Below are 25,028 nucleotides of genomic sequence, written 5' to 3'. Positions count from 1 at the left end.
ACACAGGTTAGCCCCCACCTGCTCAACAAGGGCCAGGTTTTGTACAGGTTATTGGTATTTTCAGGATATCTTAACAAGTTTGTAACATAACAACCTTCCTTTCTTTTCTGCATCATACTGGTAAAAAAATAGGAAGGATATGTGGGGGATCAAAGGACCATGAAGAATGAAAAAGTGGTATTTACAGTAAATTAAGGTAGTAACCACTGCAGGTTGTCCGGTTAATAACCATGTAAATAAATGTGCTCCAAAAACAGTACAGAGCTTCATAATGGTTATACAACATGCATACCATAGGGGGCGGTGCACAACTGGCCCACCGTCGTCCGGGTTTGGCCAGGATAGTCCGTCATTGTAAATAACAATTTGTTCTTAACTGAATTTCCTAGTTAGATAAAGGTCACACATTAACATCAACTTCAGCAATTTACATGTAATAATGAGAACAAATGAAAACATTTCCCAGTAATGGCAGGACGTATGCAATCTAGATTCTGTATTAAAGAGCACATGTATGCTAACTAGTGATGTGGCATTCAACCATCCAATATGAGAGAAATAGTATTTGACCCCGGGGGCAATCTTTACAGTATGATTGATTAGCTAGTGAAGCGCCGGCTGCACAGATAGCTTATGGTCGATTTAAGCTGAAATCCTGCATACATGTTTTCACACACCGTGCAGGTATGCCCCACCTGCCACATAGAGAGGTAGGCACGCTACATATACCCTCTTACATGGGAAGACTCCCTAAAACGGCGTCCTAAAAACGCCCGCAGAGGCTTTTCAAGACCAGACAGTATCCTTTGCATCACCACTTGAATTCCAGGTTTTTATGAGCATCAGGAATGAGAACCCGTTGGGACATATTGCATAGTTGGGAGACAGCCAGGAGGAAAAAGGCATTATACATTTTATAACAAAGTTATAGTACTGTAACTGATGTCGTGTCGAAGTGAGGCTGTACATGGTTTTTTAAACAATTATTAAAGGCTGAATTCAAACTTGAGCATTAAAAACAACATAATTGACATACAGGTTGCCACAAAATAAAGGAAACCCCAAGGTATTGTCTTAATAATAGAGTTGTTGGGCCACCACGAGCCGCCAGAACAGCTTCAATGTACCTTGGCATAGATTCTACAAGTGTCTGGAACTCAATCGCAGGGATGCGACATCATTGTTCCCCGAGAAATTCCATAATTTAGTGTTTTGGTGATGTTGGTGGAAAATGTTGTCTCAGGCGTCGCTCCAGAATTTGTTCAATTGGGTTGAGATCTGATGATTTACACACACACACACACACACACACACACACACACACACACACACACACACACACACACACACACACACACACACACACACACACACACACACACACACACACACACACACACACACACACACATCCTTTAAAACCCTATACTCCTTTGAGACCTCTCTTTCAAAGTCCCTGAGATCTCTTCTTCTATCCATGGTAGCCAAAATAACTGGGCAACTGGGCTTTTTTTTTACATGACCCTAAGCATGATGGGATGTTAATTGCTGAATTAACTAAGGAACCACACTTGTGTGGAAGCACATGTTTTCAATATACGTTGTATCCCTCATTAACTAAAAGCTTAAGCCAATGAGAGGGGACTTCTTTCAAGATTAATGAGTTAATGGCAGGCAATTCGTTGCATTTGCATTTAAAGTTACGAGCGAAAAGAGACCAAAAAATACAATTACAAGCACTTTTTAAAATATACGTATATATACAGTTGAACTAGGAAGTTTATATACACTTAGTTTGGAGTCAATAAAACTTGTTTTTTCAACCACTCCACAAATTTCTTGTTAACAAACTATAGTTTTGGCAAGTCGATTAGGACATCTACTTTGTGCATGACACAAGTTATTTTTCCAACAATTGTTTACAGACAGATTATTTCACTTATAATTCACTGTATCACAATTCCAGTGGGTCAGAAGTTTACATACACAAAGTTGACTGTGCCTTTAAACAGTTTGGAAAATTCCAGAAAATGTCATGGCTTTAGAAGCTTCTGATAGGCTAATTGACATCATTTGAGTCAATTGGAGGTGTACCTGTGGATGTATTTCAAGGCCTACCTTCAAACTCAGTGCCTCTTTGTTTGATAGAATGGGAAAATCAAAAGATATCAGCCAAGACCTCAGAAAAAAATTGTAGATCTCCACAAGTCTGTTTCATCCTTGGGAGCAATTTCCAAATGCCTGAAGGTACCACATTCATCTGTACAAACAATAGTACCCATGTATAAACAACAGGGGACAATGCAGCCGTCATACCGCTCAGGAAGGAGATGCGTTCTGTCTCCTAGAGATGAACGCACTTTGGTCCGAAAAGTGGAAATCAATCCCAGAACAACATCAAAGGACCTTGTGAAGATGCTGGAGGAAACAGGTACAAAAGTATCCATATCCACAGTAAAACGAGTCCTACATCAACATAACCTGAAAGGCCGCTAAGCAAGGAAGAAGCCACTGCTCCAAAACCGCCATAAAAAAGCCAGACTACGGTTTGCAACTGCACATAGGGACAAAGATTGTACTTTTTATAGAAATGTCCTCTGGTCTGATGAAACAAAAATAGAACTGTTTGGCCATAATGACCATCGTTATGTTTGGAGGAAAAAGGGAGAGGCTTGCAAGCCAATGAACACCATCCCAACCGTGAAGCACAGGGGTGGCAGCATAATGTTGTGTGGGTGCTTTGCTGCAGGAGGGACTGGTGCACATCACAAAATAGATAGAATAATGAGGATGGAAAATTATGTGGATATATTGAAGCAACATCTCAAGACATCAGTCAGGAAGTTAAGGCTTGGTCGCAAATGAGTCTTCCAAATGGACCATGACCCCAAGCATAATTCCAAAGTTGTGGGAAAATGTCTTAAGGACAACAAAGTCAAGGTATTGGAGTGGCCATCACAAAGCCCTGACCTCAATCCTATAGACAATTTGTGGGCAGAACTGAAAAAACGTGTGCGAGCAAGGAGGACTACAAACCTGACTCATTTACACCAGCTCTGTCAGGAGGAATGGACCAAAATTCACCCAACTTGTTGGAAGCTTGTGAAGACTACCCAAAACTTTTGACCCAAGTTAAACAATTTAAAAGCAATTCTACCAAACACTAATTGAGTGCATTTAAGCTTCTGACCCACTGGGAATGTGATGAAGGAAATAAAAGCTGAAATAAATCATTTTCTCTACTATTATTCTGACATTTCACATTCTGAAAATAAGTGGTGATCCTAACTGACCTAAAACAGGGGATTTTTACTATGATTAATTGTCAGGAATTGTGAAAAACTGAGTTTAAATGTATTTGACTAAGGTGTATGTAAACCTCCGACTTCAACTGTCTATATATTTTTTTTAACCACCAATCGAAAGGGCAGGTGCTCCAGCACCCCGAGGGCTCTGTCTGTGCCTGAGTGGTGGTGTGGCACAGTCACAAGCCTCGTCCTGTTCCTCCACTCCCACAACCCCCCCCCACACTCCCTGGCTCCACAGTATATAAATCCAGATCTGCATTCTTTGGGGAATCGACTCTCATAGACAGCTCTATCTCCCATTCTCTTACATCTGCTGCATATGCTTTGATCCTCAGCTGCACATCATGTCCGTGACTTGGTCCTCCAGGACGTCGGCCGGTGGTGGCCATGGCCTGTCTGGGGGAATAGGAGGCGGTGGAGCCAGGTTGGGCTTTGGCTTTGGGGGAGTTGGAGATGGCTTTGGGGGTGGTGGAAGTAGCTTTGGGGGAGGTGGCAGTAGCTTTGGGGGAGGTGGCAGTGGCTTTGGGGGAGGTGGCGGAGGAGGCTTGGGCATGGGGATGGGCTTGGGAGGTGGACTGGCTATGGGGTCTGGGCTGGGGTTGGGTGGGGGAGCAGGGGGTGGGCTGGGTTTCGGTGGTGGCTTAGGTGGAGGTGGAGGTGGTGGTGGTGGAGGTTATGGTGGAGGTTATGGTGGAGGATATGGTGGAGGTGGGGGTTATGGTGGAGGTTATGGTGGAGGTTATGGTGGAGGTGGAGGTTATGGTGGTGGTGGAGCCCTGATGGCCAGTCCTGCCTTCGCTATGGGACGCACCATGGCAGCAGGGGGGATCGGTGGCGGGTCGGCCATGGCATTGGGTACCTCTCTGGGCCCAGCATTGGCTCCTATGCGGTCCCGGCAGGCAGAAAAGAACATGCTGTCCGGCCTCAACGAACGTTTCTCCTCGTACATGGGCAAAGTGAGAGTCCTCCAGCAGGAGAACGCCATCCTGGAGGCCAGACTGTCCCAGTTGTCGGGGGGTGCGGACATGGGGTCTCCAGAGTCCTCCAGCACCACCACAGCGGAGTACGAGGCTCAGCTCGGCGAGTACCGTGTTGCCCTGGAGACGCTCACCCTGGACACCATCAAACTGGAGATCGAGCTGGACAACGTTCGTGGCACTGCCCACGAACTCAAGGCCAAGTGAGTGTCCGTTTCACATATTTTATTTCACTTTCAGAGAATGATTTAATATATTGGTTAGAGTACTAGCACAATACAACTATAAATATTCTAACTTAGTCCACCTTTATTTAGCCAAAAACTGTAAGTAATTGAACATTCAAGAAGCAGTTATTACTTTATTCGGTTTGATAAAACTATATGAAAACTCTAAACCGTGATCCTTTAAGATTCCTCAATTTGTTGAAAATATGCCTCTTGACCAGATAGCTTTTATTTTGCATAGCACCACTTTAAAAAAAAAATCCTCGTCCCATATTCATCTGGCCCCTCTATAGACAAGCTTGACGGTTAGATGTAACTTCCTTGTACAGCTGAATGGTGCATGAAAAAGGTTTTTTTGTCTTTGCTGCATGTTGTTGCAGGTTCGACTTTGAGCAAGGTGTGAAGTTTCAGCTGGAGTCTGACATTTCAGCTATGAAGAAGGTAAAGAGAGAAACAAAGAGGCATTTTTTTTTTTACTGGGATAATGTGTACATTTTTACGGACGTACTCCTCCTCCCACATGTAAAAATTCCCTACTCTCCCTCCGAATTCGTTCAGCGTGTAGATGTACCACTATCGCTCTCTCTTTCCAGGACATAGATTTGGCATCTGAACTACGCATTGATTTGGACGCCAAGTATTCCAGCTTGAAGGACGAACTGGACTTTGTCAGCAAGACGCAGGAAGAGGTACAGAGAATTAAGTGTTTATGTTCATGAGTATAGTAAATTAGTAATAGTAAATTAAGTATGAGTATAGTAAATGAACAATGTCATTATTTTGATATCTGGTTGTCGAAGTGTGTGTTCATCACACCTGACTCTCTGTCTACCTGACTCTCTGTCTACCTGACTCTCTGTCTAGCTGACTCTCTGTCTAACTGACTCTCTGTCTACCCGACTCTCTGTCTACCTGACTCTCTGTCTACCTGACTCTCTGTCTAACTGACACTCTGTCTAGCTGACTCTCTGTCTAGCTGACTCTCTGTCTAGCTGACTCTCTGTCTAACTGACTCTCTGTCTACCCGACTCTCTGTCTACCCGACTCTCTGTCTACCTGACTCTCTGTCTAACTGACTCTCTGTCTAGCTGACTCTCTGTCTAGCTGACTCTCTGTCTACCTGACTCTCTGTCTAACTGACTCTCTGTCTAGCTGACTCTCTGTCTACCTGACTCTCTGTCTAGCTGACTCTCTGTCTAACTGACTCTCTGTCTAGCTGACTCTCTGTCTAGCTGACTCTCTGTCTAACCGACTCTCTGTCTAGCTGACTCTCTGTCTAGCTGACTCTTTGTCTAGCTGAATCTGTCTAGCTGAATATGTCTAGCTGACTCTGTACATCACTGTCCAACTTCTATCCACACAGGAATTGTCTACTCTGCAGTCCAAACTGGGCACCACGTCTATGGACACGTCCGTGTCCATGATCGAAGTTGACACGGGCAAGTCCTTTGACATCTCCACCGCTCTCAACAAGATCAGGGTGGAGTACGAGAAGTCTGTGCAGCAACACAGAGATGAGGCGGACGCCTACTACAAACTGAAGGTTCTTCAACAATTTACTGCACCTATCTAACTGCCAAACCTGGCCTGTCTGTCTAGCCTGTATGTCTACCCTGGCCTGTCTGTCTGCCAATCCTGGTCTGTCTGTCTGTCTGTCTGTCTGTCTGTCTGTCTGTCTGTCTGTCTGTCTGTCTGTCTGTCTGTCTGTCTAGCCTGTATGTCTCTGTCTGTCTTTGTCTGTCTAGCCGGGCCTGGCCTGTCTGTCTGTCTGTCTGTCTGTCTGTCTGTCTGTCTGTCTGTCTGTCTGTCTGTCTGTCTGTCTGTCTGACTGTCTGTCATAACAAAGATTACTTTTTGATACTTTCTCGTAATCTGTATAGTTTAACACTACTGAGTGGCAACTACCTGGTACCAAGTGACAAAATGGCGCTTGTTTAAATGAGCTAATCCCAAAGAACGTAAATAGTGTTTTAACAGGGAGCGTCTCTCTCCTCCTGCAGATGGAAGAGATACAGACCGCTACCGCCAAGAGTTCGGAGGCTGTCTCAGAGGCCAAGATGGAAATCTCAGGGGCCCGGAAGGAGCTGCAGACTTTCGGTCTAGAGCTCCAAGGCCTGGTCACTGCAGTGAGTGGGACCCTCCATCTTACTACTTCACCTCACACTAAAAAAAAAAAGCACTATTGGGCCAAGATCGCCACTTGAGATCTGCGTACGTCATCCATATTAGGATAGTCGTCAATATATTTTTTTCATGCAAAAAACAAATCTCCCTTTGACATCAATGCATGATTTATGTAGAGACCTGTCTATCTTGTCTTTCTCTCACTATTTGCATGTCGACATGTACCCACATGTATTTTGGGTCCCTCTAGTGTATCCTCTTTACAGTAAGGTTTTGGGGGTGGGAGGGGACACCTAACATTTTGATCTCAAAGTCTTGGTCTTATCTCCCGAGTGGTGCAGCGGTCTAAGGCACTGCATCTCACTGCTAGAGGCCTCACTACAGACCCTGGTTCGATTCCATTCTGTATCACAACCGGCTGTGATTTGGGAGTCCCATAGGACAGCGCACAATTGTCCCAGTGTCATTTAGGTTTGGCAAGGGGTAGGCTGTCATTGTAAATAAGAATTTGTTCTCAACTGTATTCCCTCGTTCAATAAATGCAAATAAAATGCCTCACTATGACCACGTGGAGAATCCCCACCAGAGTGCTAATCACAAGGCCAATTTCAGAAGAGAAACCACCTGCATTTAAATAACTGAGTAAAGACCTTGTGCAAAATGTACTTCAGCCAACAAAGCAAAAAAAAAAAAAAAAAAAAAAAACATTTTCACACGGTTCACCAGCTACACCGACTGTTTAACTGCTGTTTCAGAACACTGCTTCCCAGCAGATCACCTTCAGACTTTATGATAAATCACGTCAGGAAGTAGAATGCAGAAGATGCAGGAAGTGGTTGAATCTGTATCAGGTTCTCTGAGTGACAGGAAAGTCCCACAGATGACACCAGCTCTGAATGCGCCAGACAGACTTCCTCAGAGGGAACTTGCACAAATTCATTTGCAGTTGTTGTTTTTTTTCTGTTGAAAAAAAAATGCTGTTCCTTTCTTAAACAAGAGATGATTTTCACTGTCTAAAGATCTTTGCTCATCCAAGACATTACAACATGCAAATACAATAGTTACTATAGCCAAATACTGGTGTAGAATTCATCATCTCTCTAATTATTCCCCATCTCTCAACTCTCTACTTTCCATGTATTCCCTGTCTCACTTCTACTTTTCTCACATAATCTCCTTCACTCCTTTACCCTTCACTCCCTTACTCTGTCCGGAATCCCAGCCCTCACACACCTCCATTCCTCTGCTCTCTCTCCACCCCTTCTCTCCAGAACATGTCCCTGGAGCAGAGCTTGGCAGAAGCCCATGCCCAGTCAAGCATGGGCGTGGCCGGGTACCAGGGTCAGATCTCCAGCTTGACGTCGGCCATCGAGGTGGCCAAAACTGACCTCCACAAGCAGATCATGGCCTACCAGGAGCTTCTGGACGTCAAGCTGGCTCTAGACGTGGAGATCTCCACTTACAGGACCCTGCTGGAAGGCGACCACCTCAAGTCAGTACAATAAATACATACAGTATTAAAAGGATACTGTGAGATTCTGGCAAAGAATGTTCTACTTCCCCAGAGTCAGATTTGTATTTATTATAAATATAAATAATTAGAATAAGGCTGCCAAGTCAGCAGCTACTCTTCTTGACGTCCAGCAAACGTAAGGCAATTAAAGCAGCTATACTAGTTATAAAAGTTATTGATACCATTTTTATGTCTCTGTGTTCAGTTTGCATTTAAGTGGTGTAAATGAAGGCATGTGTACTGGTTTTTAGTCAAATTTAACATAATATATAATGTAATCTAAAAAGACTATAAGGAAGGATTGAACTGTCATATTTTCACTCTTTTTCCTCCAGATTACCTGAGACATCCGGATTTACAACATCTTCCTACAGTTTCTCGGGTGAGAAACATTTGAAACAAGGGAGTATAGTGGAGGTGAATAGAGTGGCCAAAAATACCATATGGGAAAATACAAATCAAAATGGCGGTGCGAGCACCCATAGGCTTTCAGTGAGTGGCGACTTTTTAACCCCCACCCCCTAAAAAGTACCCAAATGGATGTCACACAACAGTACAAATTTGTTTTTTTAAATAATATTAAAATTGAAAATATATTTTTTAAATAACTCAGGATGGGCCCTTTCTAAAATCCTATATCTATTTTACATTTGACTAATCGATTTATCGATTTATATTAACTAATCCATTCTGGAGATGTCCCAGTCAGACCACCTGACGGATTGTTTATCAGTAGGACCACTGGAGCTGGCATGGAGGGGGCAGGAGTTCTGGGGAGTGTGGAGGGCAGGTGTAGTGTAGGGGGCAGGAGTACTGGGGAGTGTGGAGGGCAGGTGTAGTGTAGGGGGCAGGAGTGCTGGTGAGTGTGGAGGGCAGGTGTAGTGTAGGGGGCAGGAGTACTGGGGAGTGTGGAGGGAGAGTGTTGGGGTAGTGTAGGGGGCAGGAGTGCTGAGGAGTGTGGAGGGCAGGTGTAGTGTAGGGGGCAGGAGTGCTGGGGAGTGTGGAGGGCAGGTGTAGTGTAGGGGGCAGGAGTACTGGGGAGTGTGGAGGGCAGGTGTAGTGTAGGGGGCAGGAGTACTGGGGAGTGTGGAGGGCAGGTGTAGTGTAGGGCACAGGAGTACTGGGGAGTGTGGAGGGAGAGTGTCGGGGTAGTGTAGGAGGCAGGAGTGCTGGGGAGTGTGGAGGGAGAGTGTTGGGGTAATGTAGGGGGCAGGAGTGCTGGGGAGTGTGGAGGGCAGGTGTAGTGTAGGGGGCAGGAGTGCTGGGGAGTGTGGAGGGCAGGTGTAGTGTAAGGGGCAGGAGTACTGGGGAGTGTGGAGGGCAGGTGTAGTGTAGGGCACAGGAGTACTGGGGAGTGTGGAGGGAGAGTGTCGGGGTAGTGTAGGAGGCAGGAGTACTGGGGCGTGTGGAGGGCAGGTGTTGTGTAGGGGGCAGGAGTAGTGGCGAGTGTGGAGGGAGAGTGTAGGGGGCAAGAGCACTGGGGAGTGTGGAGGGAGAGTGTAGGGGTAGTGTAGGTGGCAGGAGCACTGGTGAGTGTGGAGGGAGAGTGTAGGGGTAGTGTAGGGGGCAAGAGAACTGGGGAGTGTGGAGGAAGAGTGTAGGGGTAGACAGAGCCCTAGGGAGTGTGGAGGGAGAGTGTAGGGGTAGACAGAGCTCTAGGGAGTGTGGAGGGAGAGTGTAGGGGTAGACAGAGCCCTAGGGAGTGTGGAGGGAGAGTGTAGGGGTAGACAGAGCCCTAGGGAGTGTGGAGGGAGAGTGTAGGGGTAGACAGAGCCCTAGGGAGTGTGGAGGAAGAGTGTAGGGGTAGACAGAGCCCTAGGGAGTGTGGAGGGAGAGTGTAGGGGTAGACAGAGCCCTAGGGAGTGTGGAGGGAGAGTGTAGGGGTAGACAGAGCCCTAGGGAGTGTGGAGGAAGAGTGTAGGGGTAGACAGAGCCCTAGGGAGTGTGGAGGGAGAGTGTAGGGGTAGACAGAGCCCTAGGGAGTGTGGAGGGAGAGTGTAGGGGTAGACAGAGCCCTAGGGAGTGTGGAGGGAGAGTGTAGGGGTAGACAGAGCCCTAGGGAGTGTGGAGGAAGAGTGTAGGGGTAGACAGAGCCCTAGGGAGTGTGGAGTGTGGAGGGAGAGTGTGGAGGGAGAGTGTAGGGGTAGACAGAGCCCTAGGGAGTGTGGAGGGAGAGTGTAGGGGTAGACAGAGCCCTAGGGAGTGTGGAGGGAGAGTGTAGGGGTAGACAGAGCCCTAGGGAGTGTGGAGGAGAGTGTGTGGAGGGAGTAGACAGAGCCCTAGGGAGTGTGGAGGGAGAGTGTAGGGGTAGACAGAGCCCTAGGGAGTGTGGAGGGAGAGTGTAGGGGTAGACAGAGCCCTAGGGAGTGTGGAGGGAGAGTGTAGGGGTAGACAGAGCCCTAGGGAGTGTGGAGGGAGAGTGTAGGGGTAGACAGAGCCCTAGGGAGTGTGGAGGGAGAGTGTAGGGGTAGACAGAGCCCTAGGGAGTGTGGAGGGAGAGTGTAGGGGTAGACAGAGCCCTCATTCACCTCCACATTTCCATCCTGCAGGCTGGGACGCTCCCCGCTCCAGCACTCCCCAGGGCTCCCCTTTACCTCCCCTACCCAGGCTAGATACAAAGGCAAGTTCACACACATAGAGGGAGCCTCAGGGTAGGAGAATGGAAAACTACCACTCTGGTCATATTATTTTCTCCGCTGAAGTCTGTAACACGTTTAGCAATGGGGAAGTTGCTGAACAGCTTTGGGGGTCACAACATCTCATGAGTAAAAATGTTTGAATATGGCTAAACAAGGTATCTCCCTCGCTATCTCTTCTGTGCTCTTTCTCCATCCCCTCATCTGGTTTTCCTTTCATATCTGTCTTTCTAGCTGGAGGTGGAGGAGGGGGAATACAAGTTAAAGAGATCATAACAGGTCAGTCATTTTGGTACGGTATCAACCTGTCATAACATGTGTCATGACAACCTGTTATAACATGTGGTGAATCCAGGTGAAAGCTATTATTCCTTATTGATGTCACCTGATGTCCACTTCAATCAGTGTAGATGAAGGAGGAGGAGACAGGTTACAGAAGGATTTTTAACCCTTTTGAAACATGGATTGTGCGTGTGTGCCATTCAGAGGGTGAAATGGTGCAAGACAAAATATTTAAGTGCCCTTGAATAAGGTATGGTAATTAGTTTCCTGTGTGTATCAAGAATGATCCACCACCCAAAGGACATCCAGCCAACTTGACACAACTGTGGGAAGCATTGGAGTCGACATGGACCAGCATCCCTGCGATACACTTTTGATACCTTGTTATTCATACCCTGACAAACTGAGGCTGTTCTGAGGGCAAGGGGGGGGAGGGGGTGGGGGGGGTGCAACTCAATATTAGGAAGGTGTACTTAATGTTTTGTGCACTCCGTGTAACGTTTACATGCCCTTCTACAAGTCATCACGTCATCATGTAAAGCCATTAGTCAATACACACTGAGTACACAAAACCGATGCACACCTTCCTAATATTGAGTTAATTTTTGATGCCAAATCTAATTACAGTACTACCCTAACAGTTGTAATATATATATTTTTTTGTACTTCACTCACTTTGCTCCCCTTAAGAACACACAGAGACCTCCCTGATCTCTGAAACCGCATCCGCAGATGACTCCACCTGATTCCACCAGGGTACCTCTGGAACGTTGGACGTTCAGATGCTCAAGCAACTCTTTTAACCCCCACCCCCCCCACCCCCAACCCCCTCGAGCTTCTCTGTCAATCTATGCCCCACTTTCCCTGATTTATAGACTACACAATAAATATTGCATCTTACATCTGACCCCCTGCTCATTTATGTTGGCTCTGTTACATTATAAAGTCTTGGAAATGTTATTATAATTTTCTACATGTTTTTCAAACTCGTAATTTTATATGTGTGACTGAGTGTCTGTGCACTCATCAATTTACTGTGTTTTGATTAGAAATTGCATAATTACATTAGTTGCATAATTATTTGTGTTTGTTAGTAGAAACAGGATAGTTGGAGAGTGCATGTGAGAATGTCAGTGTGTGTGTGTGTGTACGCTTCTCTCTGTCATCTCTATCCTGTTCCTCAAATATCGTTATTTTTGTGGTCTGCGCTTGGCATGCAAAGGCCCCAGATAAAGTACACCATACAATGTTCTAAACAGGACAGCCACCAACCCCCACACGCAACTGCTGTGAAAGTTTGTCACGCTACACAGCGTGTCATACACAGTAATTATACAGGACGGACTGTTGTCACGACAACCCTGTTGTGCGTAGAGGGTGCTTGTTCATCTGAGGTTTGGTAAAAAAAAAAAATCACTAGTTAAAATCTATTCATTTATTTAATATTAGTTAAGAACCTGCAGATATACTGCATATTTTAGCAAACAATTAGCTAAGATTATATATATATATATTATATAATATATATTATATAACTATATAATATATATATTATATAGTATTAGCTTATTGTAGGTAATTATTGTGTTTACTGTACATGATAATGGAAAAATTACAAATTTACACAATTCGCTTTATTATTACGGTGGACCTAATGTTGTACCGTAAGTACAATGCAATACGTTTTGTAATGACTTATATGAGCAGGTAGTTTTCTGTTTATGTTTCACAGACGACATGACACACACGTGCCCACGTCTGGTTTGGGTAGAGATTACAGATGTGGTATGCCCGGAGATAATATTTTTTGGGGTATATTTGCCCATTTGTATAACGTTATAGTAATACTGCAAAGTGTTACCAAAATTACAAACTTCAAAATATGTTTTAAAAGTACTGCAAGAATGCATTAGGAAAGATGAACTAACTATTGAAAAAAGTGTAATAAACCAAATTAGGCTTTGGCTTGTCATACTTGAGCTGCCAATATAATTCCAAAAGATGTGCCTAGAACCTCCTTGCCTTGCTGCTATGTTCTAACCACAGCTTATTTTTGGCTACTAGCTTTGGCCACAGTCCCCCCCCCCCCCCCTTGTTCTTCACTTTCTGTTTGTGACTGCATGTGGTTACCAAGGTTACACGTTTGGAATAAAACATTTTTTTAAAAGGTGAGCTCGAAATAACATTTTGTGACATTAGTTTACAAAAGTGGGTATTGGCTACATTGGCTACATTGCATGCCGTTGATATGCAAAAATAAAATACAAAATTAGACCTAAGTAGGTTTAGATAAATTAGCGACTTCAATAACATATCAGTATAAATCATTAACAATGGTATACCTTAGCCACAGTTTTTCTGTCTGTAAATATCTTGAATGAACCGTTATGGCTTGACGGCATTCCATTTTTTACCAAACTTGTGCACACATTAGAAAATAAATCATACTGTCATCAGTATCATTTCCACAGGATTGCAGCTTATTCTTTTTCTCTACAAAATATTGTAAAAAGTTCAATAAACTTTACTCGGTTGAATAGCTGCTCATTTTGGTGCTCTCAAGGAGTTGTTCAACCTTTGAGCAGAGGCTGAGGGCTCTGTGATTTGAACTGCTATCTTTACCCACACCAGACGTGTGCACGTGTGCGTCGTGTGCACGTGTGTGTAATGTCCTCTGTGAACATAAACAGAAAACTAAGATTTACCCACACTGACCCACTTCCTCTTCCTCTGATGTGCGCCATTCTCTTCTGAATGTAAACAGATGGCATTGTTCACCAATAGAAATGTCAGGTCACAATGACATGTTTGTTGACAATGCTATGACAATATTATGGACATTGATACGGTGTACATTTTAGGACATACCAACTTTCAATGGCATTATACTTCCTATGATGGAAGTCGCTACTCCCATACTCGACAGCGATGGACCCAATGCAGCTATAACCTCTTTTATAAACTGTGGGGTTCGAGCCCTGAATGCTGATTGGCTGACAGCCGTGGCAAATCAGACCGTATACCACAGGTATGGCAAAACATTGCCTTTTAATGCTGTAATTACGTTGGTAACCAGTTTATAACAGCAATAAGGCACCTCGGGGGGCTTGTGGTATACGGCCAATATATCACGGCTAAGGGCTGTATCCAGGCACTCCGCGTTGCGTCGTGCTTAAGAAAGGCCCTTACCCGTGGTATATTGGCCATATACAACAACCCCACGGGACATATTGCCTAAGTATACCATCAGCTCCCAATAGAGTTGCAGACGTTTTGAGTGTTGTTGTTGTTGTTGATTGTGTTCAAAGACAGTGTGCAGGAAAAAATGTGACCTTTCTTTCCTGGAAGCTATTTCAAGTTGACCACAAGGATGATGTAATCTTAGAGTCAGATGTGCATGAAGCAGAGAAGCACACAGCAAAACAAACATATATAGAACGGTCAGAAAGTATTCAGACTCCTTGACTTTTTCCACATTTTGTTACGTTACAGCCTTATTCTAAATTGGAATAAATATGTTTTTTTCCCCCACCCTCATCAATCTACACATAATACCGTATAAGGACAAAGCAAAAAACAAGGTTTTTTAGAAATGTTAGAAAATTCATAAATACATGGAAATATCACGTTTATATAAGTATTCAGACCTTTTACTCAGTACTATGTTGAAGCACCTTTGGCAGCGATTAAAGCCTCAAGTTTCTTGGGTATGACGCTACAAGCTTGGCACACCTGTATTTGGAGAGTTTCTCCTATTCTTCTCTGCAGGTCCTCTCAAGCTCTGTCAGGTTGGATGGGGAGCGTCGCTGCATAGCCATTTTCAGGTCTCTCCAGAGATGTTTGATTTGGTTCAAGTTCGAGCTCCGGCTGGGCCACTCAAGGACATTCAGAGACTTCCCGAAGCCACTCCTGCGTCGCCTTGGCTGTGTGCTTAGGGTCGTTGTCCTGTTGGAAGGTAAACCTTCACCCCAGTCTGAGGTCCTGAGCGCTCTGGAGAAGGTTTTCTTCAACGGTCTCTCTGTACTTAGCTCTGTTCATCTTTCCGTCAATCCTGACTAGTCTCTCAGTCCCTGCCGCTGAAAAACATCCCCACAGCATGATGCTGCCACCACCATGCTTCACCGTAGGGATGGTGCCAGGTTTCCTCCAGACGTGACGCTTGGCATTTAAGCCAAAGAGTTCAGTCTTGGTTTCATCAGACAAGATAATCTTGTTTCTCATGGTCTGAGAGTCCTTTAGGTGCCTTTTGGCAAAAAAAGTGGGTTGTCATGTGCCTTTTACTGAGGAGTGGCTTCCGTCTGGCCGCTCTACCATAAAGGCCTGATTGGTGGAGTGCTGTAGAGATGGTTGTCCTTCTGGAAGGTTCTCCCATCTCCACAGAGGAACTCTGGAGCTCTGTCAGAGTGACCATTGGGTTCTTGGTCACCTCCCTGACCAAGGCTCTTCTTCCAAGATTGCTAAGTTTGACTGGGCAGCCAGATTTGGAAGAGTCTTGGTGCTTCCAAACTTCTTCCATTTAAGAATGACGGAGGCCATTGTGTTCTTGGAGGCCTTCAATGCTACAGAAATGTTTTGGTACTCTTCCCCAGATCTGTGCCTCGACACAATCTTGTCTCGGAGCTGTACGGACAATTACTTCAACCTCGTGGCTTGGTTTTTGCTCCGACATGCACTGTCAACTGTGGGACCTTATATAGATAGGTGTGTGTGCCTTTCCAAATCATGTCCAATCAATTGAATTTACAACAATTGGACTCTAATCAAGTTGTAAAAACATCAATGATTATCAATGGAAACAGGAAGCACCTGAGCTCAATTTCAAGCTTATGTAACTTATGTAAATAAGGAATCTGTTTTGTTATTTTTTTTTTAATATATATTTTTTTCGTCATTATGTGGTATTGTGTGTAGACTGAAAAAATGATTTCATCCATTGTAGAATAATGCCGTAACGTAATAAAATGTGGAAAAGGGGAAGGGGTCTGAATACTTTCCGAATGCACCATATTTCGAGGAATTACCAAGACTGTAAACACCACACAGTTTTGTATATTTGTTATGTTCTCAGTCCTTTGAATTTGTTTAAAATCTGCCCTCTGCTGCTCCCACTGTTACAACTTTTTTGGAAACCCACCATTGTGTGAAGTCTGGTTATTCTGTTACAATGGCTTCACCGTGTTGACCTTTAACCCCCGATCATAGACAGCAGTCACGAGTTCTCGCTCACAAAAAAAAAACACAAGTTGTTGTGTTGTTATACCAGTTTCATTGCATAGGATTTATTGCAACACTTTTCTCATCACATCTCAGTATTACCAAATCAGTTGTACCAAACACAGTGATGTAAGAATAGGTTACATATCTAATGGCATTAACAATCATGTTTCGCATTTAACTTGACCCCCTCCCCCATTGATCTGTTTAATATCACTTTATTTTAACCCTTTGACATATGGTCGACATAATGATGGCATAACAGATGTTATAAACAGTCAAGTTGGTGTCAGCTCATGGCAACTGGGTTTACACTCTCAGGACACAAACTGTTATCTAGGTATTTGTATTTATTATGGATCCCCATTAGCTACTGCCAAGGCAGCAGCTACTCTTCCTGGCTTCCAGCAAAATTAAGGCAGTTATACATTTGAAAAACATTACGATACATTCATAACAGATTTCACAACATATTAAGTGGGTGCCCTCGGACCTCAACTCTACTACTACTTATCTATAACACAAAATACATGTGTACATGTGAGTGCATATGTTATCTTGTGTTTGTATGCATGTGCCTGTGTTTGTGTTGCTTCACAGTTGAGGTTTAGGGTTTAGTGAATGATTTGTCCCAAATACAATGCTTTTAGTTTTAGAAATATTTAGGACTAACTTATTCCTTGACACCTGTTCTGAAACTAACTGCAGCTTTTTGGTAAGTGTTGCTGTCATTTCAGTCCCTGAGGTAGCTGACGTGTATAATGTTGAGTCATCTGTATACATGGAGACACTGGCTTAATCAAAACCAGTGTGGCATGTCGTTAGTAAAGATTGAAAAAAGTAAGGGGCCTAGACAACTTCCCTGGGGAATTCTTGATTCTACCTGGAGTTTGGTGGTGAGGCTTCCATTAAAGAACACCCTCTGTATTCTGTTAGACAGGCAACTATTAACTATTTATCCACAATATAGCAGGGGATGTAAAGCCATGGCACATACGTTTTTCTAGCAGCAGATTATGATCTATAATGTCAAAAGCCGCACTAAAGTCTAACAAAACAGCCCCACTATCTTTTTATCATAAATTTCTCTCAGCCAATCATCAGTCATTTGTGTAAAGTGCTGTGCTTGTTGAATATCCTTCCCTATAAGAATGCTGAAAGTCTGTTGTCAGTTTGTTTACTGTAAAATAGCATTGTATCTGGTCAAACACCATTTTTTACAAAGGTTTACTAAGGGTTGGTAACAGGCTGATTGGTCGGCTATTTGAGCCAGTTAAGGGGACTTTACTATTCTTAAGTACAATAGGGGAATTACTTTTGTTTCCCTCCAGGCCTGAGAGCACTCACTTTTTAGTAGGCTTGAATTAAAGATTGAAGGTTAGCTATTGGTTAGCAAGTTTGCTAGTCTAAACACTGTTTTGTGTCTTTACAGTGGTTATAGGCTTTATCATCATTACAAGCAGTCCCTTATGATGAAGAGTTCAAGTAAAGTTTAGAAAGATATCGTATTACAGTGTAGTGTACACACACACACACACACACACACACACACACACACACACACACACACACACACACACTGGGAGACACACTTATGTCTAATTTCCATTAAGTTATACTACTTTTCCTGCCCATGTTTTTCAGTATGTCTTGGCCCTAAAGGATGTGCAGATTGATATGAGAGACAGGTGATATATCAGTAGCTGTTGCAACGGAGGCCTGAAAGGCGAGTCAAGGCAAGCATGACAGTATCGAATCACCATATAACGTACAGCTGGTAGCATCCAGGGGTTATTCAGGCAGAACCAATGAGAGACGTGAGCCGAGACGGGATGATATTACTAGACTAGGCATTTTGAAATGACCTCATAAAGAAGGGAGGACCAAGGCACTCTTCATATAATTAATACAAAAATGCCTTTATTTGTATGACAATGGAAACAAAGATGGAAAAAAAAACTCTGACGTGTTTTGGCCTTCGTCGGGGAGTACAAAGATTTGATAATACAATGTCTTCTTCTGAACAGCTTTTTCCAATCAACCCTGATTTGAAGAGGGAGTGGTTCCATAATTAATGTTCATAGGGCCCATGTACATTACGAAATTCAAAATATTTTCAAAGTGTTGTAACGCAAACACGCACACAAAGGTATTTGGAACCGTGCCTACAACTAAATATACCCTCGGTGCGTTGTCATGTCTTCAGTTCATCTGGTTGTTTAAACGACTCGATCGTCACATTGACAGCAGGCCTGACACTGTGGTACTCTTGAACGGTAAGAAAACAAAAGTATGGTAAACACCTCGAGCAATTTTTAACTTGACAGCATCTGGTTGGAGTGTATCACCTTACCCTTCTGCTCCAGTGTCGACCCCGGCGCCTCGACAAGTAGAGACAGACATCTACTAAATCCCCATATCATATATAATAACGTATAATAAGGATCCAGGAGAAGGCACAATAGGATTCTACAACCACCCATGTTGTAGCCTTATGTTACAGTGTCTTTTTGAAAACACCTACTGTATAGGCTTCGACAGCTCTTTGTGCAATGCTGGTTTGCATCCTTCCCCTCTAATCAGGGAATGATTTAGACCTGGGACACCAGGTGAGTAGACTCTCTGGCCAAAGTGTGTGGGTTCTAGTCAATCAACTACAGTAATGTAATGAAATGGTAACCATTGTAACTATGGTGCCTGAAGTAACAAACCTAAGTAGTTTAGCACAGCATAGGTGTCACGTCCTGTCCTTAGTTCATTTTTTATGTCTCTATTTTGGTTTGGTCAGGGCGTGAGTTGGGGTGGGCATTCTATGTTTTGTTCTATGTTTTGTACTTCTATGTGTTTGGCCTGGTATGGTTCCCAATCAGAGGCAGCTGGCAATCGTTGTCTCTGATTGAGAACCATACTTAGGTAGCCTGTTCCCACCGGTGTTTGTGGGTAGTTGTTTTCTGTCTCTGCACTGGTTCGTGTTGGTCTATTTTTGTTATTTTGTCTTAGTGGTCTGAGTTAAAATAAATATTAACATGGACACTTACCACGCTGCGTTTTGGTCCGATCTTGACAATTCTTCATCAGACGAAGAGGATCGTTACAATAGCCCTTCATTCCTAATCTTAACAGGAGGGAAGAGATTGTGTGTCTGTGTGCGTGTGTGTGTGCGTCCTTGGCAAAAAAAGCATAATGCACCTTCTTATGCTTATACTACAGTCAAGAAATTCAAAGCACGTGGCTGTCATCCTGGAGATTTTGGGGATCTCTGAAATGAACTGTAAATCAGTATGTGAACAAAAGGTGTCCTGAGAAAGCCTTCTTTTGACATAGATCTCAGATGAATGGAGACTTCTGCTGAGAATGAAAGGGATTTCCTATGACTCATCCATTGTATACAGGCAGCTACACATCTTCATATACGACTAAAATCCCCGAGAAGTTGCATGAGGTTGTATGCACGCTGCAGGTTTGCTTTAGCGAGACGCGGCAAAACACGCAAATGAGCACTACAGAATATCACCCTGCTTTTCAACCTGACGTCAATTGTGGTTTAACTGAAACCTTTATAAGCCTCTGGAGAGCAAACAGTTGCCAGACAGTTCTCTAAAGCAACTCCTTGATAAGGAAGCAACCAACAAGCATCTTGAATTTAAGCGCCTGTTTGACATCTCACTAGCAGAGAACAACTAAGTAAAATTGTCTGAACAGCTGGTCTCGTGTAGTGTTCTCAAATGTATTAACATTTAAGATAGCAGATTTGAAATGTAAGTATAAAGTATCTACTTCATCATGCTATACTGCACTGTGTGTTATTTTCCTGACTAATCTGTTGTTTCTCTCCCGTCTCTTTTCAGATGCCAGTTATAGGTGACATGGTGACTTCACCAATGGATTCAGAGGTAAACAACTTGTACACTATATATATATATATATATATATATTTAATTTGTTCTTTTTTATAGCATTTGTGTAAAATATTGTGTGTTTTATATTGGTAGGAAATAGCAACAAAAAAAATCACATCAAATTTTTATTCTTTTTATTCATAACAGTTAAATGACATGTATATCAATGTTTTGCCCCCGTGCTCTTATGAGATACAATGTTGGAGACCCCTGGTCTATATAAGTATGTGTACAGTATATTGGCACCATTGCACTTTTCTTAAATAATTCCCTATTTCTTCTATAAGTACTTGGAATTGAACAAAAACTTTTGGTCTCCCCACCTGATTGGATGTTAAACATTGAAAAGTTAAGTTGACCATTTTAATTTTAAAAATAAAGACAAATGGCACGGACAAAATGATTGGCACTTTGGAGCTAGTACTTGGTTGCGTAGCCATTGGCCAAGATAACTGCCAACAAATGCTTCTTGTAGCCATCAATGAGCTTGCTGAACTTTTCTATTGGCAATTTGGCCCACTTTTCGGCAGAAAACCGCTCTAAATCTTCTACGTTTAAGGGGTCCCATTCACCAACTGCTGTGTTCATCTCTCGCCATTGATTATGGATGTGATTTAGATCTGGACTCTTCACTGGCCACTCCAGGACAGTCCAGTGTCTTTTCTAGAACCTTTTCAGGGTGCTTTGGGGTTGTTGTCCAATCGAAGACACAAAACCTTCAACAGAGACACAGTTTTTTGGACACTGGGTTGAACATTGCAAGCCAAAATAATCTGCTGATTTCATGACATCTTGCACACATTCAAAGCCCCTAGTACCAGAGGCAGCAAAGCAATCCATTAGCATTATCAAATCTGATTGTAGAGGAAGGTGTTATTTTCTTTGAACGCTTCATTTGGTCGTTGGTTAAACATAGGAAGACCACAATGCTGAAGGAAACTGATTGAACTTCTCAAAAACCCACATAAACAAGCCTACACCCCACAAAAAAATGTGTGGACCAATTAAACAAAATTAGAGCGCTTTGGCAATACAAATCAGCGCTGTGTTTATTGATGGCCAAATGAAGAATTCAATTAAAAGAACTCCCACCTTACAATCAAAGATGGGGGAGATTTAATAATGCTTTGGGGTTGCTCTGCTGCCTCTGGTATTGGGGGCCTTGAACGTGCACAAGGCATCATGAAATCAGCAGATTATCAGGTGTTTTGTCGTCAACCAAAAACCGGGTCTTCCTTGACGGTTGTGGGTCTTCCAGCAGGACAACGACGCCAAACACACATAAAAAAAGCCCCTTGGAATGGTTAAGAAAAGATGCTGGACTGTTCTGGAATCCAGATCTGAATCACATCCAAAACGAGATCTGAAAACAGCAGTTGGTGGAGGGCCCCCTTCAAATATTGATGGATTTAGAGCAATTTGATGCTGAAAAGTCACATTTTCAGTAGAAAGGTGCAGCATGCTCATTGACGGCTACCAGAAGCGTTTGTCTGCAGTTTTGTCCAAAGGCGGTGTCACCAAGCACTAGCTCTGGGGTTGCCAATCATTTTGTCCTTTTTTAGGAAAACTGATTCCCTCATAGTGCAGAGAGAAACATTTTGAGTTTTATAATGCTATTCTACACATTTTGTCATGAGGCTAAGAAAACCTTTAGCATTTTCAAAGCTAATTTCCTGCAATTAAACATATTTTGTTATCATATGCTATTTGGTGGCCCCCCTACCTCCAGGGGACCCCCAACCCCCCTGCGTTCCTGTTCGGTAATCCGGCCCTGATTTAAAATTGCAAAAATAAAATGTATTCTGCAATTTGAGAATCTGACAAAGTTATTATAATGGTATTTTTTTATTTGACAATAAATAGGAAAATATTTAAGAAACGTGTGCCAATATTTCTGTCCGCAACCGTATATTCTGTTCATAATTTACTGGCACAATTGGTCCACATGTCCAACAAGCTATGTTGTCCTGTCTTACACACAGGTGTACGACTACGACTCCAGCTTCACCCCTACGGTTGGTGAGGATGGTCTGGATGACTTTATGTGTGACAAATCTGCCGTTAGGGCTTTCAGAGGCCAGTATGAACCGCCTCTCTACTGGTCCATAGTCATCCTGGGAGGCCTGGGTAACCTGACCGTGGTGTGGATCTACCTGCACTTCCGCCAGCGTCTCAAGACCATGACCGATGTCTACCTGTTGAACCTAGCTGTGGCCGACCTCTTCTTCTTGGGCACTCTACCCTTATGGGCCGTTGAGGCCAACCAGGGATGGAGCTTTGGCTTGGGCCTCTGCAAGGTCACCTCTGCCTTCTACAAGATCAACTTCTTCAGCAGCATGCTGCTGCTCACCTGCATCAGTGTCGATCGCTACGTGGTCATCGTCCAGACCACCATGGCCCAGAATTCCAAGAGACAGCGGCTGAGCTGCAGCAAGTTCGTGTGCGCCTGCGTCTGGCTGCTGGCCGTGTTGTTGGCCCTGCCCGAGTTCATGTTCGCCAACGTCAAAGAGCTGGATGGCCGGTTCTACTGCACCATGGTCTACTGGAGTAACCAGAACAACCGCACCAAGATCCTGGTCCTGGGGCTTCAGATCTGCATGGGCTTCTGCCTGCCCCTCCTGGTGATGGTGTTCTGCTACGCCGGCATCATCCGCACCCTGCTCAAAACCCGCAACTTCAAGAAGCACAAGGCGCTGCGCGTGATCATGGTGGTGGTGGCTGTGTTTGTTCTCTCCCAGTTGCCATATAACAGCGTGCTGGTGGTGGAGGCCACCAAGGCGGTCAACCGCACCGGAATGGACTGCGATGCGGAAAAGCGTTTCGACGTGGCCGGTCAGGTACTGAAGAGCCTGGCCTACATGCATGCCTGCCTCAACCCCTTCCTGTATGTATTTGTGGGCGAACGCTTCCGCAGAGACTTCCTCAAGCTTATCCGCATCTACCACTGCTGGCCGGCCCAGGGGATACTCAGCAAGATCCAGGGAGGACCTGGCCGCTCATCGGTCATGTCCGACACGGACACCACACAGGCACTCTCGCTTTGAAGGCACAGTCATAGTACAACCTTTTGTGTGCAACCAGAAGTCCCTCATAACAATCGAGGGGCTGTGCAACCACGCTCTGTTTCACAATGCAAGGTCTGGTAACGGAAAGGTCTGGTAACAGAAAGGTCTGGTAACAGAAAGGTCTGGTAACGGAAAGACAAACCCATATGGCTAACAGTCCCAGTGAGAGAGGATGTACTGTCGTCGTCGCCCCCCTCCCACTCCCCCGGTTGCCCACTCTTGCATCAGACTTAGACTTCTTTCGTTATCTGACCATGTCTGAGGCAGTGACATGGGGAGAAGAGGTCCCTTTCTGAGAGCTGGATAAACTCTTGGCTCTTGTGTACATTGCTAGAAGCATTGGTCATGATAGGACTCTTCTTTAGCTGGCCTAAAGACCTTCTCAGTTTTAGCTGATGACCACAAAGGCTGGACAGTGGAAGTCTGGTTGAGGGTTTGTGTTTGACGATTGCAGTGATGGGAAAAGAGCTAACCATGACAGCATTTGGGCCTGTCCTGGTACAATGCATTTTCATTGGTCTTTATGGTTCTGTAAAGTCAGCCAGGCTGTTTTGTGCCTTGTTATTGTTGCATTTGTTTAGAAAGTATAGAGATGGGAAAGAGAAAACACGTCTTTTCTTTACAATGATGATTTCTGTGACAGAATCACCATTGTGGGCAATCTCCATTGTAGGCTATCTCCATTGTGGGCAAGTGCGCCCTCTATCCATCTCTATATTATAAAGTTATTTGGCAATATTAACTAATATTGATATTAGTTCATCAATCTCTTTGGTCGGACCATATCAATGAGCTGATCAATTATTTGAGACACTTTCTTAGTAGGAAAGCCCTTATTTGTGACGAGTATGTTTATCTTTCACAGTGTGAGTGAACAAGTGACATAAACAAAAAGTTGTATAAAATGTCTTTGATTGTGACTGTAATGATTGTAAATAAACAATGCATTTAAAAAATATATATACTGTTATAGGTCACTGTTATTGAATTTTCCAAATTTGGTAACGATTTACTTCATATCCAGGTCTTAAATTGTGTTTAATTGTATTTTCTGTATTGTTCCCAGGACACATTTGCAAATGAGACTTAGGTCTCAATGTGTTTTTCCTTAGTTAAAAAAAAAGCTTTATAAAATGTGCTATGGATATATTTCATTAACCTGTAATAATGCAGTTGCACATCTATAAGCGTCTCATGAACGTGTTATAACAGGTCCTAACTGCATTATTACATGTTAATGAAATATATCAATAGCATATCTTATAGTGCATTTTTTTAAATTTAACCTAGGACAAACACATTGAAACCTAAGTCTCATTTGCAAATGTGTGCTGGGAACAATACAGAAAATACAATTAAACACAATTTAAAACCCAAAATTGTAATAAATGGCAATTATTATATACACAATAAACAATCAAACAAAGCAAACACATTTATCAATATAAAAATGTCTTTCTCCTAAACTGACCTTTCTCCTAAACTGACCTAGAGACAACAATCCAAATGAAACGTTAATTGGAGATTATTCCACATGACAGGGGCCTGGTAGGTAAAGGCAGATTTACCCAACTCTGTGGATACACGTGGAGTCTCCAGCATTTAGCACCTTGACTGTTTTCCAAAATGTAGATTAAATTATGTCATCCTATGCAATAGCTCATATTTAGGTATCTTAATAGATGTAATTGCACAGTGACATAGTAATGTTATCCTTATGACTGTTTTCAAAATGTGCTTATGCCAGTGTTAGTGAATATTCCAAAAGACCAAAGTCCGTTTT

At 43.6% G+C, this 25,028-nt stretch overlaps 2 protein-coding genes across 3 annotated transcripts; both read left to right on the top strand.

Moving 5' to 3' along the window:
* Positions 1-3,582: 3,582 nt before the first annotated feature.
* zgc:136930 (uncharacterized protein LOC563946 homolog) lies at positions 3,583-11,974 on the top strand. 2 transcript variants are annotated; one of them, XM_064992100.1, is made up of 9 exons: positions 3,583-4,488; positions 4,893-4,953; positions 5,106-5,201; positions 5,876-6,055; positions 6,513-6,638; positions 7,908-8,128; positions 8,485-8,531; positions 11,020-11,064; positions 11,758-11,974. In XM_064992100.1, exons 1-9 carry the CDS (start codon positions 3,653-3,655, stop codon positions 11,811-11,813), a joined length of 1,668 nt encoding a protein of 555 aa, XP_064848172.1. In that variant the 5' UTR covers positions 3,583-3,652; the 3' UTR covers positions 11,814-11,974. The 2 variants fall into 2 exon arrangements, with proteins under 2 accessions (XP_064848172.1, XP_064848173.1); XM_064992101.1 differs by having other exon boundaries at positions 8,485-8,566.
* Positions 11,975-19,727: 7,753 nt separating this feature from the next.
* On the top strand, positions 19,728-24,217 carry LOC135558353 (C-C chemokine receptor type 9-like). The gene is made up of 3 exons (XM_064992098.1): positions 19,728-20,039; positions 20,130-20,174; positions 22,163-24,217. Exons 2-3 carry the CDS (start codon positions 20,130-20,132, stop codon positions 23,222-23,224), a joined length of 1,107 nt encoding a protein of 368 aa, XP_064848170.1. The 5' UTR covers positions 19,728-20,039; the 3' UTR covers positions 23,225-24,217.
* The last annotated feature ends 811 nt before the right edge of the window (positions 24,218-25,028 follow it).

The sequence above is a fragment of the Oncorhynchus masou genome, chromosome 17 (assembly GCF_036934945.1).
Source record: "Oncorhynchus masou masou isolate Uvic2021 chromosome 17, UVic_Omas_1.1, whole genome shotgun sequence".
Taxonomy (NCBI): Eukaryota; Metazoa; Chordata; class Actinopteri; order Salmoniformes; family Salmonidae; genus Oncorhynchus; species Oncorhynchus masou.
The sequence above is the reverse complement of the archived record's forward strand: the minus strand, read 5'-3'. Positions and strand labels throughout refer to the sequence as shown.